Here is a 17123-nt window from a genome sequence, read left to right as displayed (position 1 = left end):
TAGTAGTCGTAGATGCGAAAGAAAATGATAATAAATTTGATAAAATAGTGTATAATAAGGTAGTTAGCCTTGCATAAACAACTAGAGTAAAAAGAATGATGATACTTTCACAGTCTTGATTCTCGAAACTTTCTTTTCGTTGTTTTCGTTGTTCCGACCTTACACAAGGGACGCGCATTTAAGCAGAAATTAAAGAAAAATTGCTGACCCTCCCGTAACCGAGAGTAGATGTAAGCATGAAATGGCAACCGGCAAAACTGATTGGTTGGAGATGATACTACACAAAATCTTAAAATCGGTGTAGTGCGTGTTCCCGACGGCGCACGCCACCACACCACACCCCACCACGCCATACTGCGCAATGGCCCATATGGACGCTACCCAGCTAGAAGAATAAAACCGGCTCAAGGTGGCACGACAGGCAGCGAAAGACGCCAGGGAGTCCGAGCGAATTACCCAGCTAGAAGAAGTAAAGCGTCTGAAGGAGGCGCGGCCAACGCCTCAGGAAATCTCGATTCTTGCTCCATGATCTCTAGGCCGCCACTGAGCAAAAGGCTGGCTTCACGGAGCGTTCGCTTGCCAAGCCTGGCTGTGTAATGCCGAGCCTGGCTGTGTGACGTAATGCTTTCTCTCCTAACTGTTTCCTTTTTCCATGAAGACAAAGAAGCACTTCCTGACGCCTCCGGCGCCCCGCCCCACAATAACTCGGCGAGCGCAGTAGATCCGCAGCAAATTCCATTTCCCAGAATTGAAGCGTATGGTGCCTTGTATATGCCTTTTGAACGTCGCTATTGGAAATGAGAAATAAAACCTCAGCGTGCTAGAAATTACACGTTGAGTGATATTGGGCACAAACATCGCGAAGAACTCGGAAGCAATATGTTTAGAGCGGAAGCTCTACTCCTCGAGGTGCAACTCCCAAGGTCAATCACGGCGCGCGTTTGACCTTAAGCAGTCGGCGCGGAAGTGTGAAGGTGTGACGTTACGTCACGCGATCCGCTACGGATAGACGTCGCAGCTGCGCTCGCTCGAGCCTCGCCGTCATTGAAGGAAAAAAAGATAGAAGGGAGTATACTGCAACGCGATTGAACCCAAACCTGTGTCCCAACACGTGATCGTACGTCAAAGTGCGCGGTTGGTTTTAGTGTTCCGGCTCTGCAGGCAGAGCCACAAGCAGGTCAGCTGCACAAGCGCGTATCGAATAAAAACTACTGGCAAGCTCTGGGAACCGAACGCCTCAGCAAAACTCGATTCTCTTTCAGTGATTTCGAAGCAAGAGGTCACGTGTTGGACCACCACTGTGGCTTCACGGAGCGTTTGCTTGCCGGCTGGCTACGGGACGTAAGGCTCCCTCATATATTCCCCCCCCCCTCCCTCCAAGCTCGCCGCTGTGTACCACGTGACTAGGCGAGGGTTTAAAGGGATATATAGTCCGACATAGCGTGATCGCACGCGCAAGTTATGTCACGTTGGCGAGAACAGTGTCTATAGTTCGACCGATGGTTCGACGCACTAGTGCAGCCAACGTAACCGGACGCTGCCAACGCGCTCCGACGTGCCCGGCGTCGAACGACGCTCGGCCGTGCGCCGATAACGTCGCACCATAAACACACACTGCTTCGCCGGCGCTTGGTCGCTCAGTCTCGACATGGATGAAGCACGCGACGGTGCGAGAGCGTCAACTCTTCGCCGCAGGCGCCAGGCTGGGTCTGAGCTCACTGCCGACATAGCTCGCTGGGAAGACGCGCTGAAGAATCGTGTACAACCAAGCTTAACAGAGCTTTCGCTCGTATAACTAGGTTCAAGCCACGTTGAACCCCAGCCACTTTTTTGTAACTTGTTTGGGCTGTAACTAGCGTATGTAATGCGGTCCTGTACAAAGCGTTAGGGGCCAGAGATTGCATTTTCATACGTTTTGACTGGTTGCCCTCATGATCTCGTTTTGTTCTCGCAACATTCCCGGATAACGGCTCGGGCTTTTCGCCGACAAGGGGAGCTAAAAACATTTCATGCTTTAAAAAAAAATTATCTCTACGCTCGCCTTCACCGAGAGACGGTTGCAACGCCAGACAAAGCGAAGACCTCATGGAAACGTGGGAGGCCAAGCTAGTCTCCGAGGACCTGGAACAACAACGACGTCTCGTTGCCAGGGCCAAGGAAGCAGCGAAGGCCAGAGGGTTCCTGGAATGAGGAGACCTCCCACCGAGAGTTGAACCAGGGCTTACCCCGGAAAACTGTTTCCAAAATAAAAGTTTATTCCTCCTCCTCCTCTACGCTCGTCTCAACATAACGGACTTCTCAATTACACATTATTCTTCCTTTTTGGTACTTTTTTCTTTTTCGTTGTTTTATTTTTCTTATTTTTTCTCAAAGTATGTCTTGTTTGTTTGTTTGTTTGTTTTTGTTTTTTCCCTACGTCCGCCTCTTGGTATATCCACGCAGTAGGTACATGTCATAGTTGACGACCTCAACCATCGTCATCTTCTTCTTTGAATTGAAATTCGACCGCGGAATAGGAAAAAAAAACGCATGCTTAATAGACTCAGGTTCATTTCAGGAATTAAATAAAGGGACGCCACCAGGTTGGACTTGAGTAAATAAATATTGAATGGGTGGATCGAATATGGCGAGCAATTCCAGTAAGGAATAGTACAAGTTGTCTTCAGAGGCACGAATGATCATTCGAGGAACAACAACGATGTAGAAAGTCAGGAGAGGATGAGACAGTATGTTTTGTCGAATATTGAGATTACTACAGTAGTAAACGCAAACTACTCGGGCGAGGGTGTGCGGTTTCGATTAAGTACTAAATAGAGCTTATTCCCGTATACGGGGCGGATCGCGCAGTTAAACCATTCAGTTTTTGACCAGTACCACACAGCATGAACAGTGGGTTGAAAATACAACAGCGTTAGTCGTTTTTGTGTGCTGTTGTTGGTTTGCATTTTATGTATGTCGCGTGTGCTTTTTATCTCCTCCTGTTTAGCCATCCCCCATGCGGGTATAAGCCATGCTTTGAGGCAACAACTACAACGTGGCGGTACTGGCATATGGGGCAGGAAGAAGAAGTGACCAGTTCTCCGTCCTGGTTGTGCAGTTTTCTGGTAAGGAATACAACGCTGAACGCTACCCCGATTGAACGCAGTTACACGCATTTACCAAGCTTGCTTGAAGTTATAGTGTCCTAGCATCAGAATCGGAGAAACATTGCCTTCCACTCGTCTTTAGGTCATGATTCACTTACATTGAAGTAAAATTGGCTTTTACCTTAAGTAACGTCTAGCATTAACATTCACCCATCCAACTTTTGACGTATTTATCACCTGCGTGCGGACATTGCGACCAAAGGCATCATTTCCGAAATCCCTTTTCAAATCCCGAAAGATAAAGTACATTCAGAACAATGTAACAATGTAACAAGGGAATCCTCAACCTGGTGCCAACATTTCGATAACGAAAGTTGTCTTCGCCAGCGATCTGTCATAATCATGACAAGTCATGATAACTTAGCTATGAATGGGCTGATGCTTTCCTATTTGTCCATAGTTGATCCGGAGTAGTCATTCCGGTATATTGCGGATCACATGGACTCGAATACCAATACATGCTTTAAATAACGAGAAAAATAGAGAACAACGAATCCATTGGCTATTCAGGACCCCAATAATTATGTATGAGCAAGTTCGACGCAGAAGTCGATGCGAGTATTGTAGGTGCTCTCTTTGCTTTGTCATTTCAGGATCTATGGCTTCCGAGTTCTGGCAGAACAATAGCGGCACGAAGAAGGCCATCATTGTTTACACCGTGAGCCACACAGTTTTCTTCAAATATCGCTTAGCTAGACGTAACCGCATGCGGCTGAGAAGATGCGTACAAGTTTCCTTCCCCCAACAGCACGTTTTCCGTGCATTTGTTCAAAGTGTTCTGATCAAGGGATATGGTGCACACGAACTAAATGCAAGCTCTTGCATCTGCTACCACCGTGGTAAAAAGGTACTCGGTCGTTTCAAAATTATGGAGTTTTACGTGCCAAAACCACTTTCTGATTATGAGGCACGCCGTATAGTGGAGGACTCTCGAAATTTCGACCACCTGGGGTTCTTTAACGTGCACCTAAATCTAAGTACACGGGTGTTTTATCATTTCGCCCCCATCGAAATGCGGCCGCCGTTGCCGGGACTCGATCCCGCGACCTCGTGCTCAGCAGCCTAACACCATAGACACTGAGCAACCACGGCGGGTATCTCGGTCGTTTCTGTGGCATTGGTTAAGATCGGTACTTCTTTTTTTTTTACATTTAGTCTGACTGGTAGAAACAATTTCTCTCCGAATGCTCATTTCTATAGTTTACACTTTTGCTTTGTCACTTTGCCCAAAACCCTATTTAGCACGTTCGCGTTTCGAAGGCTTGCATAGTCTTGCGTGGGAATTCATAATACAGAATAGCGATCGGATAGCGGTATATAAGGCACAGCGTGCTCACAACAAATGAAGGAACATGACCACGAAATTATACGGTTATACACCTTGACTGCGCAGGCTTATCTGCGCAAATGAAATTGGCGCAAGCAGAGACAGCTCCCACGGGTGCTTTGAGAGCTTTTCGCTGAGTTAAGCTCTGTATTGCTTTGTTATTACAGGTCGTCGTCGCCATCACAACCATTTGCGAGGCTCGGCTTGGCTACACGGCCATCTACGACATTTCGGATTATGCTGGTGAGCTTCGCATTTTTTTTTTCATTTTTGCAAGTTTGCAGTTTTGAACCCCTGAGGTTCTTTAACGTGCACCTAACCATAAGTACACGAGTGTTTCCGCACTCTGCCCCCATAACAATGCCGCCGCGACGGCCGGGTGCTGAACCCGCAACATTCTGCTCAGTACACAACGCCATGTATTCAGCGGGCCACTGCGATGGGAACTGCGGCTGAATTAATTAATAAAGATTACTGGCGAACAAGCGTGTTCCATGTGGTTAACAGATTTTTCATTTGCGCACGAACATATCAAACATATCTTTACTGGCCGCGTCTCTTTTAGGTTCGTTAGATTTCACGGTCAACTGCAGGGCACTGTGAGGTGCTCAAGATTGTGCTAAATTATCTCAAAAATAACCGCAAAAGCAGACAGAGACGAAGACAAGACGTGTTTCTGTTTATTTTGCTATATAGTTTCTCACTCCTGTTAGCGCATGCGCAGTGTTTAATGTATCACCCATATTTTGCTAAGTAAACGTTCCGATGATAGTAGCGCTCGTGTTGTATTCCCTACGTATATGTACGTTCTTGCGCAAACTTTTGTCGGCATAAATTTTTGTTCATCTTCATACGTGCGTGCCTTAATTGTTCGCAGATCGGCCCGAGAGACTCTCGAGACTGGCTCTCCACGTGTTCCTGCAGACGGTGCACTTCTTTATGTGCCTCTACTGGATCCACGCAGCCAGGCAGGCGAGTGGAACAGCACACTGAGCTTGCCGATGTCATAAAAATAACAAAGCAAAATTTCCCCGCGTAAATTTTACGAGGCAAGGGTAGCCATGCGCTAGGTAACTTATGGTAAATTGCAATGGGCGATTTCAAATACTTCCGAAGCAACATGTCCTGCTCTTTTTGTAGTAGGGCTAGTTTAATGTGAGGGGTCGAGTGGTGCCTCTCCAGCCTATATAGATCACTTCGCCGGGCGGCAGAGACTGCTAGTCCAAAATCCAGGCCACGGAATAAACAGTGTATCTGGGAATTTTGGAACAGAGTCAGCAGGTCTTCCCTCTCGCGTCCCTGCTTCGGAAGCTGGGCTCGAGTTCGAACCACAGTTTTAGGGGAGTCGCTTAATTAGTAGGATGGTGCTCGCTCCCAAAATCGGTCGTACGGTTCGAATCTCCCATTACAATTCTACATTAGCATTTTTATTCCTGCACGTCAAATGACAAAAGTGACAGAAAAACCGACATAAGCCGAAGCAAAAGCGTCTTCCTTTGGCAAGTTATCTAGCCCTCGCACAAGCTTTTATGAGATAACGAAAAGTTGGCCAACGTAATGCGGCACGTTGAGGATGCAGCGGTCAAAATCACCTCTGAGGGGTACGTGCACCAATAATTTACCTTTTTTCCCTCTTCTTCTTACTTTCTTACTGTCCGTCTCCCCACCTTCGCCCTCAGACTTTAGGGTATGCGTGAGACTTACTGCAAATTAAAGAGCACAGTTGATACGCCAAGCCAGATACATGGTACATTACTAACACAAGCCCGCTGAATCAAAATAGCACTTTTTGATCAAGCGGCCGTACTAGTTTAATCTTGTTATCATTTAGGAATACCGGAGACGTGGACCTGGCCAGCCGCTGGTGGTGCCATTTAGCGGAGCTGAGTTGAATTGAGCCGTTGCCTCCGAGATCGCACTTGCGCACCTTCCGCAGGTATACACGGACCTCTGAGGCAACGATTGAGCATACAGAACTGCCATTGAATTATCTTAGGGGCACAGTACGGGCGCTGACTTGTCCAACTTGCCGAAATCTCTGTTCTACTGAACCACAAGAATTAACCGACGAGGACCTACTTGTAGGTGTTGGTGTAAAAGTAACGACAGCAACATGATTGTGACATCATAGCAGTACCTTTCTTTATGCAACTAACATTCTTATAGTTTACTTCAGCCACTTCGTGTCTATCTATCTAGCCTCTTTACGCCACTCTACAACTTTAAAAAATCCTTTAAAATTTATCCGGTGCTGGGCGAATTCGATCTAGCGTAATACGGGTCCCTCAAGCCCAATATCCCGACGCTCTAGCGCTGGGCCACGAATGTCCGCGGGCAGCGAGGGATCAATTATGAGCGTTAGGAAACACTGGCGCACTGCCGGTGAAATCTCGGAGGCCACACAAAAGGAGGGGGCTTCCGGGCGCCGTGCTATGGCGCAGCTTGTCCATAGATAAGAGCGAAAGAGGATCCCGGCGGTTACATAATGCGTTTCGGCTGTGGCAATACAGTGTGTCACTGCATTGCTTGAATGCTAATCGCAATGACGTCGACAGTCATCGTGAAATGGGTTCTGCCGGAATTCTTCTTCGGCGAAGAAAATCTTGCAACACAACATTTCTGACGCTCTATAGGATTCAACAATTAAATCACAGAAGTTGTCACTGTCAGCGCTGGTGCTGCCATCTACGTCTCTGTCTTCCGATTTCCCGTAAACGATAATGTCATAGTGTTTTAATACACTATAACAATGCGCATGCTGACGCAGCGTAAATAAATAAAAGCGAAAGAGGATTCATGAAGCGAATCACCGTGAATTCAGAAGCCTATAGCTGGATTCCTAAACATTTGAGACCTTGAACATGACCCTCTGGGCGACCACCAATCGAAGTACAATCCCTTGAGTTTAGTTCCAAACACCATATTGCATGTTGGCGTTTATTCAGAAAATATTTTTTACGGATGCCACTGATTTCTGGTTTCCTATTTGCAAGCCTCTTCGTTGCTGCAATATGTCGCCGGAAAGTTAGCCCGTATAATCTACTCCAGCTCATCTGCGGGTGTTTTAGAGCGTTCACGCCGCATAACCTTTAACGGCTTACGACAAAGCTGGCGGCAGATTTTGCTACATCTCAACTATTCCCATTGCAACGTCGATCCTACTGAAGATTTGTTTATACGGGGATAAACATTTGGGCGCGTTGGTGTTCCATAACGTCTTAATGAATTAGTCCATCTCGTAAAGAGTGTAAAAAGCATGACGAAGCAGGAGACAGAAAGGCGCCCCACTACCCTCCCCACCCGGTCCCCTTCCTGTACGTGGAAATGCGATGATTTCAACTGAACTCACTTGCGTCGGTTTGTGTGTCTCCGCAGGACTACATATCAGGAATGTCGTTTGCTTATTCAGCCATGGTCATCAGGACGTGCGGCAACTTCATTTACACTGCGGCTGTAGCATGCTACGAATTCTTCATTTTGGTAAGTGCAGCAGCCTTCTCTTACCGTGTACTGTGATGGTTGCAACGATGAGACTGTTACTAGCTTATAGAACGTCTCCAAATGTAAGTACAGTGGCTGTGATAGTACTTTAATGCACGCACTTGTAACGTCGCGCAACTTTGTAAGCGTTCGTGTTTTATTTCAGCCAAGAACTGTTGTCAACGTTATCAAGATTGCGAGCTGGGTAAGGCAGTTCATATCACCCACGTCCTAACAATTTTGAGATGTTTCCTCTTTTTTAAAAATTATTCTGTAGCAGCAAGATATATATATATATAGGGCCTCAACGTGGTCATTCGTGTGATATCGCACAGAAAAAAGTAGACCGAAAAACCAGCTGCGCGAATAAAACGAACAAGACAAACACGCCTCCTAGAGGAGCTTTCTTTGGTTCTTTCGCCTGTTTTCATGGTCGGTGGTTGGTGGTCGGGCTTTCACCGTCAATGCAAAGAGCGCGTTCTCTCGCACAAACGAGATGCGGGTCGTATTCACCGCCGAACGCAAGGTTAGGCTAAATGTTTTGAGTTCCAGTTATGATATTTACAACGGTAAAATAAAAAAAGGAAAGGATGGACCAAGTATCGACGCTAAAGAGGACAAGGTCGACGTACATGGCGGTTCAACGATTCGTTGATTAAATGTTGATTATATATCTTATTCTGTCTGTAAATCTGTCTTTTTTCTCGTATTCCTTATTCATTCATCTTGTACCTTCTTTGCATCGTTTTTTTGGGGAACTACGTTGACCTTGTCTTCTTTAGCGTAGCCAATTGGTTGACCCTTCCTTTCTCTTTCTTCTTGAAGTGGTTACAGCATAGCCCTAATACCAGATATGCCAAATATGTATGAAGTAAGCAAACGAAGAACACCTTGTCTTCAATATTTAGTTCGATTTTGTTAAACATCCAGTGTTATAGTGAACATAGGCAATTGGCAACAGCGCAGATGTAAGACTCGGCTTCGTTGTAGACGTGAGAACAGCCGGACCTGCCGGCACGTGCTACGGTGCAAGAGCTTTGGGGTATCTGAAGGTTGAGCTGCTGTGGCGGAGTGCTTGGGAAGGACAGCCCTCCTCCTCTTCATATGCCCTCTCCCTGTGTGGCGACTGTCGGAAGAGTACTCCGGCACCGCTACAGAGGCACTGGTTAAGGGCTCTGTTCTCTAAGGAACCGCTCAATGAAACAGCAGAATATACCTAAATGTCCCCAATGCAACAAATATATATATATATATATATATATATATATATATATATATATATATATATATATATATATATATATATATATATATATATATATATATATATATATATATATATATATATATATATATATATATATATACCTTCATTCTCTTGATAAAGCGGATAGCTTTCTGTAAGGGTTTCGACTATTCGCTTACATTGACAATCATCGTCGATGCTTTCTGCACATTTTTTTAAACACTTGATGCTTAGAACTGCCACCCCGGATGTCATCCTGCTTCAATTATCATTGAGAATGATGCACATGTGTATTCAAACTTTCAAACAAGTGTCTGTCAGGGTCTACTGCACAGTAGTTATTATAAGGTTTGTTACTGTTATTGTTATCATTATTCATGTGCATTACTGGTATCCTAGATTGCGCACTCTATGATCACGCGTATTTTTTTTTCTTATTCCTTCAAGTTATTGTCATGTGTGTTGGTTGTAATTAAGTATACTACATATCTTGTTACACACTGCTACCTTATTCCAGTGTGTATCCTTTTTGTATCAGTTTCATTGTGGATATATTTGTTTTTATTGCTCTTCGAACAGGTGGTGGGGACTAATCAAGCCGCTTAAATTAAGCTTTTCTTCCATCATCCCTCATGCGCCTTATCCCTCATGCGTCATACATGAAAAAAAGACAATTTCAAAATATTCTTGCAAATTTGGCACCACAGTGTTATTACTTTATTTGGCGTTAAACTATATTGTATGCACACGAATTGCACAAGAACGCCAGGAGAAGAATAAATAGTTCCTGCATCAGCTGCTTAACAAAATCTCCCGTCTCGACTGTTTTGTCACGCATACTCATAGTATTGGCAGTTCACACTAATGACATCGTTTGATTCTTCACCATTACTACAACGTGACCGAACACTTATTACTAGACATCATTTCAGAGATAACATAATTTGGTTACATCACTCGTACATAGATAAACTTGAGAGTTAAAAGGAAAAGTAAGTTATAGGTTACCAGACAGCTAGCATGAGGCAAATTCTCAAATCTTTTCGCTCGTTCAAAGAGCTATCTGCCATTGACCATCCACTTTTGCTTATGTATGCTCGCAATGACGGTCGGCTGGCATTTGTTCTTGCGAACTTACGAACAGCTATGTGAATACAGGCACGGATTTGCTGCCTTACACGGGCGAAAATGTATATAGGGACGAAATGATGAAAGCTGGAAAGAAGGGAGTTACGCTTCCGACGTGCTATTCTACGTTGCTGTAAAACATAAACGTGTGATAACTTATGCGGCTTTGTCCGCGTAGGTTAAATTAAGCGAAACAACAAGTATGCTATATTCTTTGTTACAGATACCTACTGATCTGCGCTTGTGGTACGGGGTATTCTGGCTGGTCATCGAGGTTTGTTACATTTAATAACGTACCAATTTCACCTACTTTGAATCCACCAGTGCTTATAACGTAACCTTTTTTACTGTGCTTTTATTGTTGAGGATCTAGAGCTTGGCATGGTCCTTTCAGGTGAATTCCTCCTCTGATTTCTCCACAGTGTGATATAACGATCACAGTAAGTGGTCACCAAAAGAACACAAGCAAAAAAGAAGGCATGTTTAATTGCTCTTCAAATAAGAGTAGACAGTGTCAACCTTAGAAAGTGAGTATGTGAGCTTGCAGGCAATGCACCCGTCTCTTGAACTGAGCGACGATGTGAATGAATTCTGGTGAGCTGCCGCGAAAAGTGCCAAACAGCGCAGGCGAATCGCTCTTTACTCACTTGTCAGTGGTTTCTTTTGCACTACTCTGCGTGCCCGTGTCGAATGGCGCAGTACAGAGGGTATTTAGCCAGGTCTACGTTACTAAAACAGATCACCGTAACAAAATGGCTACACGCACTTTGGAAGCAATATTGCATGTGTAATGTGATTTGAAAGAGCACTTTGGGTGTTGCAGCAACGTCAAACCAAATTTGCCTTCTTGATTAAACTTAATAGTGTTTTTATGTATTGAACCAAATGTTGTTCTTGCTAATCTCTCATGAGTCAACTCGCTTAGTGAGAAATGAATTATGTGATATTTTTTAAAATACTGTTTGGTATTATATTGGACATTTAGATATGTGATAATTGACCGCGCTTACTACACCTAACTTTCAAAGTGTGATATGTGGGAAGCTGTATTCTAATGTCTTCAGATAATTTTATACCTTAGCTACTGGGAAATCATGGTGAATGATTTGTATTTAATGTTTTTTTTTCTTTGTGAGTTTTACCTCTTTTAGTAAACCTCTTTGCTTGGGCATGTGATTGATGCTCGCATATGCGATTCTTTTTTTTTTACTTTCTCTGCAGTGTGCTAGTCCAGTTCAACACGTGGTTTGGCTGTGTATTTGATGCTTTCAGTTAGCACTTTCACTTGCAAATAAAAAAAAAAGTTAGTTTGTTTCCATGACACTTTTTCTAGGAGAAATGATGGCTACATTTGGTTACAAACTACCATGGCCCGACTGCATGGTTGGCTACTTTTTGGCTATAACATCCGCCTGTTTTCGATATGTCACTGCGCGCCCCAAAGTGAAAATATCCCAAGTGGTACATCTGGAAACACTGCTTGTAGGAACACAGACGAGCACAGCGTAATCAAGATATTCGTCCCCCACCTCTGCTCCTGTATATACAGTAGGGTAAACTCATGAGGAAACACTTAGATACTGCAGCCAATATACCTGAAACGTTTCTTTAAGTTCATCGCGAGAGAAGTGGCCGGCATGATACTTTGGACATGCATTCATGCATTGAATATAATAGTCTGCATGCCTTCCCACCACACTTCGATCGGCGATAATCGGCGGCAGAATACTAAAGGTGGTTCCTTTGACAGTGGACTGTACTGTACATACGTTGGTGCTCCTCAGTTTCATCTCGCACAGGCTTTTTTTTTTAAAAAAAACAAGTGGAACGCCAAAACATTTCGTCATATTACCTAAACAGACACTGTCCCCTCACCCCTCCCCCCACAAAAAAGAAAGAAAAAGAGAAATAAAAGCAAATTTTATTTCTGGCGCTAAGTAAGACTGCACTACGTTTCACCCACTCCGTGTAGCATAGCGACAGCTATTCGGGTCATGTAAGCCTATCAGTAGAAATTTTAACTAGTCCTTCGTCCGTCGCTGATCGCCCTTGGTACGACGCCGACTGCATGGGAGCTTCACGGGTGTATAAGTGGCGCCCAATAGGCGAGCCGCCTGAAACACGCACCTGGATCTCACCCTACTGATTTGCTCACGTTTTAGTCGCTGCACTGTACGAGGTACATGCACCTGATCTCCCGCGCACCTGTTAATTTTGGGCTCGCACAGCCCGCTCTAGATGTGTACCAACTCGCCCAACAACGCATACTGCAGGTGTACATGCTCTCGCGCCTGCACGCCTACACCAGCCGCCTGAGAGAGGCGTCGTCGGAGGCCACATACACGTCGCCGTATCCGGGGGCAGAGCCAGAGTACCAGGGGTCGCCACCGGACTCGCCGGCCACCGCCACCCCCGAAGAGCAGCAGAGCCCGGAACGTACTCGGGCCTCGCCGTAGCTCCCTGGCACTCTGCCTCGATCTCGGCCGTGGCAAATGTGCGCGGTCGGGAGACCAGGCCTCGTGCACCACGACGCCCGGGTTTCTCCGCTATGTTCTAAGCGTTTTCTGCCCGTTTTATTGCGATCGATTTTATTTTTCCCCTTGGCTATTAAATTATGTCTGCAAAAATGCTGGCATTGGCGTTTCTACCACGTTACGTCACGAAAATTAATCAAATCTTTTTTTCGGAACGCGAGCGCTTTTTATGCCCACCCCTGCCTACCATCACTCCGGAATGATGCGTACGCATGCAAACAGACATCTCTACGAGCAGGAGACGTAGCACGTGCGGACCCGCGCAAACTAACTGCAGCAGCTAGCACATATTGGCACCTTCGGTTCCTGTCCCTTTGTCCCCGTCCGCAACACACATATTCCACGCAATGTGTATATTAGTGCGATCGCGTTAAGGGCCCATGTCGCAGAAAATCCGGTGTCGGAGAATGCGTTCGCGGCCGAGAAAATCATCCCGAGCCACGCATTTTCCACAAGTCGCTAAAATTGTCCCTCTATCATTAAAGCTGCACATACTTTTGTCTTACGTTCTTTTCAAGGTTATTTCTCGGAATTATGAGAATGGTAGCCCACAAACAAATGCCATGAAACAAAACACCGACAGCGTATCCCTTTTTTGTTAAATCTTCCCAGAGTGCGAAACAATGACAGAAGATCGGCCCACGAAGTTGCCTGGAAGCGTGAGAAGCAGTCGGGGACCTTTGAATGCTATCGCGTTCCACTCTTAGAACAAAGTTTAAACGTCTTACAAATTTTTGATGCGAAACAATGGGTCGAGCAATGCACGTGATTGCATTGCCGGTTTGATTTCTCGGTTCTATGTTTCCGTCTTTTGCGGCACTTCGCATTAAGCGATGCTCAGAATGTGAAGACAGGGAGGCAACCGCACGTACACACGCGGTACTGTAGCACGCGATTAATTGATTGAGTGATTGATTGATTGTGTGGGGATGCGCGACCCTCGCGCGTCCCCTGATATCTTGTTTTCCCGCATAGCCCCCGTCTCCTTGCGGTTTCGCCGCGCACGCGGCGGTCGGAGATCGCTGCAGTCGCGATCAGTCCTAGATTTGACATTTGCTACCTCAGGCGTTTCCATCTCTTCTTGGGCTGCGGTCGATGCCGCCGCTAGTAGTGACCATCGCTTGTCATTGATATTAGCAATCCCCGATTTCATCAAAAAACATGCGCAGACTTTTGTGAGCTATTCAAAATTAAAAAAAAATACAGTTTAGTCAACTTCGCCTTCTATGACAGGTATATGGAAAGAGATATTAAAGGATTGAGCCTTTCTGCAATATTGAACGGTACCATTAAAAAATCTGACTTTGAAGGCTTATCTGCCAAAGGGAGTACTCATCGTCCATGGTGGAATAGTGATTGCGCACAAGCTTATAGACACTGAAAAGCTGCATGGAAGAAACTTATTTTCAATCAGTGCCTTATTAATTGTAGTAATTATAAGTCTGCTGCTATATTTAAAAGAACAGTTTCATTAGCGAACGATAATTATGATGAAAAACGGTATACCTTTTTTATGCAAAACTGGTAATAAAAAGCACTGTTTAGGTTTCTCCACTCTCGCAAGGCCGTTCCAGTGCCCATAAATAAACTCAGTTGTTCTGTCACCAAAAGAATTGTTAGAATGATTAGATAAGATTGCTAAAGGTTTACAACAGTGCTTTAGAACTCAGCTGCAGGTAAACTTCGTAGGGGCTCGGTCAGGGGATGATTTCTTAGAGGTAACAATGGAAGAGCTTCAGCACGTTGTTCGGCTGCTCACTGGCACAGCTCCGGGTCCAGATGGCATTACATTAGGCATGTCGAAAACATTGCTTGACCTCTCCCTGCAAGACCTCTGCAATATAGTTTACTCCCTTGTGAGCACCTGGACACCTCCTGACTGGAAACTCGCAAAAATAATGCCTCTGCTTAAAAGCAAGGTACGGGAATGAATATAGATAACGTAAGGCCAATCGAACTAATTGCGAATGTTGTGATCGAAATTAATACAAAGGCTATTGCACATTCCTATCATGAAATTTTCGAATGATAATACATTACTGAGCCCTTGTCAGATTGGATTTAGACCTGGATTCTCGATATGGTGCGCACATGCCGATTTAGAGGAACGTATTAAGCTTGCTCGACACAGGCGGCAGCATACAGCTTTAGTGACGATTGTTTTGGCTAAAACATACGACACTGTAGGGCATGTTATACTCCTTAACGTTTAAATGGCATTAGTTTTCTTCAATATATTATAAATTGGATATGTAAATTTTTAAAGCATAGGAAATGTTATTCCCAATGTGGCTTGTTGACGCAAAAATATAATCAATCAAGAGGAGTTCCCCAGGGATCTGTCCTTTCTCCTATTTTGTTCAACGTTTTATTAAACTCGATTCCTTGTGCGATACCGTACAAGTACACGTATGCAGACGACATAGCATTATTTTGCGTCTGCAAGTGATAATCGCTCATTACAAAGAACACTGCAGTCATACTTAGGAACGCTTGAAGCTTGGTTTTCAGATATTCGAATGTCACTTAATGTCAACAAAAGCTCCTTCATTGTCTTTGCATTTAAGGTGCCAGTTAATATATCTCTCCAACACCGTTAGGAAATAATTCCGCAAGTTTACTTTATAAAGTATTCAGGTGTAATATACGACGCAAAACTGGGCTGGCGAAATTACATTGACCATGTTAAATCTAGGGCAGCATGCACTGTTGGCATGATAAGTACACTTGGCCCACATCACTCTGGGCAACGCAGGGAAACTCTAATAATGATTTATCGCATGTACGTTCGACCTATACTGGAATTTGGGTGCGTCCTGTTCTCTGGTGGGTCAGCATACGAAGTTAACCCCCCGGTTCTTCTAGAGTGGGAGGCCCGCCGGAATTGTCCTGGTTTACCAAAATTTGTAGCTAACAAGGTTATATATATATATATAGCACCGACTGCCTACCCTTCCCTGCCGATTCCGCATTCCGACAGTAAAGAGGTATTTAAACATTTATGAATCTTCTTTGAGACGATCACAATTTGTATTTCTTAGTGAAATGAAGGCATTTTTCGATTAGCATTGGTCCCGCTTACATAGACCTCGGGTTTTGTTTGTACAATCTCAGCTAAATCCACTAAACGTTAATACATGCAAGATGATTTGTCTAGACAAGCCTTTGCGTAATATGAAGATCGAATTTGACGATATATTTCTATCAAAGCCAAACTCATGGCCACAACACATTTCGATGGCATGCTATAAGATCATTTAACGCAATTGGGAATAGATCATGTGACCGCGACTGATGCGTCAATGAGTGAGGCGAAAGCGGGAATGGGTATTTTTTACTACTCCCTATCCTGGTTATATGCATTATACCTTCCAGATTTCACACCCATATTTCTGGCTGAACAGCCGTTATCCTAGCTCTTCGAAAACTTCCTCCAAATCACTCAACAGCGGTTATAGTGACTGAGTCATTGTCAGTTTGCACATCACTCACTTCATCTTCACACTCTACTATAGCCAATGCATATAAATTATTAATCCTCTCAAACTTAAGCCTAGTTGGTGCGGCTGGTATGGGTTCCAGCCCATCGTGGTATATAGAATAAAACACACTTGTGCGGATGTCTCCTGATGGACCAGTTATGTCTGTTACGGCTACTTCGGCTGATGTCACTGCAGCTACGTTTAGAATTTTTTTTTGTTTTTCAAGATTCTGCAAAACTGAAAATCTAAATGTCGAATTTAAATAATTTGTCCTTTTCATGGGACAATAAATGGAGTCCCACACGTAAATTAGAAACCTCCATAACAATATCACGATGCCGCATCTCACCATTAAATTTTTACCTATGCAGGTGTTTCTAATACTTGCTAATAGCATGTCGTCGATTTAGAAAACAGAGGAAGAAATTAGAACTGTCATTCCCAAAATTCGGTATTTCTTTAACTGCTCAAAATATCCTCTCCTTCGGGGCTTCTTCATTGGGCTTTAGTCACAGGGACATATCCGTGGCCATTTGAGACTATATCTGTGACACAAGAAGGATACCATGTTAATTCTTGAAATCAATTGGACACCTCATCAAATCGCTGATTGCGTTCAAAATTATTGTAGTACCACCCAATAAGAAATAAAATTTGCTGTTGATATGCAATTACAATTTTATTTCTGTACTTGCCACGTAAATCCATTTCTTAACATGAACGTTACACTTTATCCCCATTTACTTTTCCATTTAGGTTTTCCTCTCTCCCCTTCCCTTT

The 17123-nt window shown here is 44.4% G+C and overlaps 1 protein-coding gene across 1 annotated transcript; it reads left to right on the top strand.

The window, feature by feature from the left end:
* The first annotated feature begins 2989 nt into the window (after positions 1 to 2989).
* Positions 2990 to 12954, top strand: LOC135919268 (uncharacterized). The gene is made up of 8 exons (XM_065453002.1): positions 2990 to 3104; positions 3740 to 3804; positions 4641 to 4716; positions 5351 to 5445; positions 7849 to 7953; positions 8120 to 8158; positions 10551 to 10601; positions 12601 to 12954. The coding sequence occupies exons 2-8, from the start codon at positions 3745 to 3747 to the stop codon at positions 12781 to 12783; spliced, it is 609 nt and encodes a 202-aa protein (XP_065309074.1). The 5' UTR covers positions 2990 to 3104; positions 3740 to 3744; the 3' UTR covers positions 12784 to 12954.
* Positions 12955 to 17123: the final 4169 nt, after the last annotated feature.

The sequence above is a fragment of the Dermacentor albipictus genome, chromosome 2 (genome assembly GCF_038994185.2).
Source record: "Dermacentor albipictus isolate Rhodes 1998 colony chromosome 2, USDA_Dalb.pri_finalv2, whole genome shotgun sequence".
NCBI classification, from domain to species: Eukaryota; Metazoa; Arthropoda; class Arachnida; order Ixodida; family Ixodidae; genus Dermacentor; species Dermacentor albipictus.
This window is presented reverse-complemented; position numbering and strand designations above follow the sequence as displayed.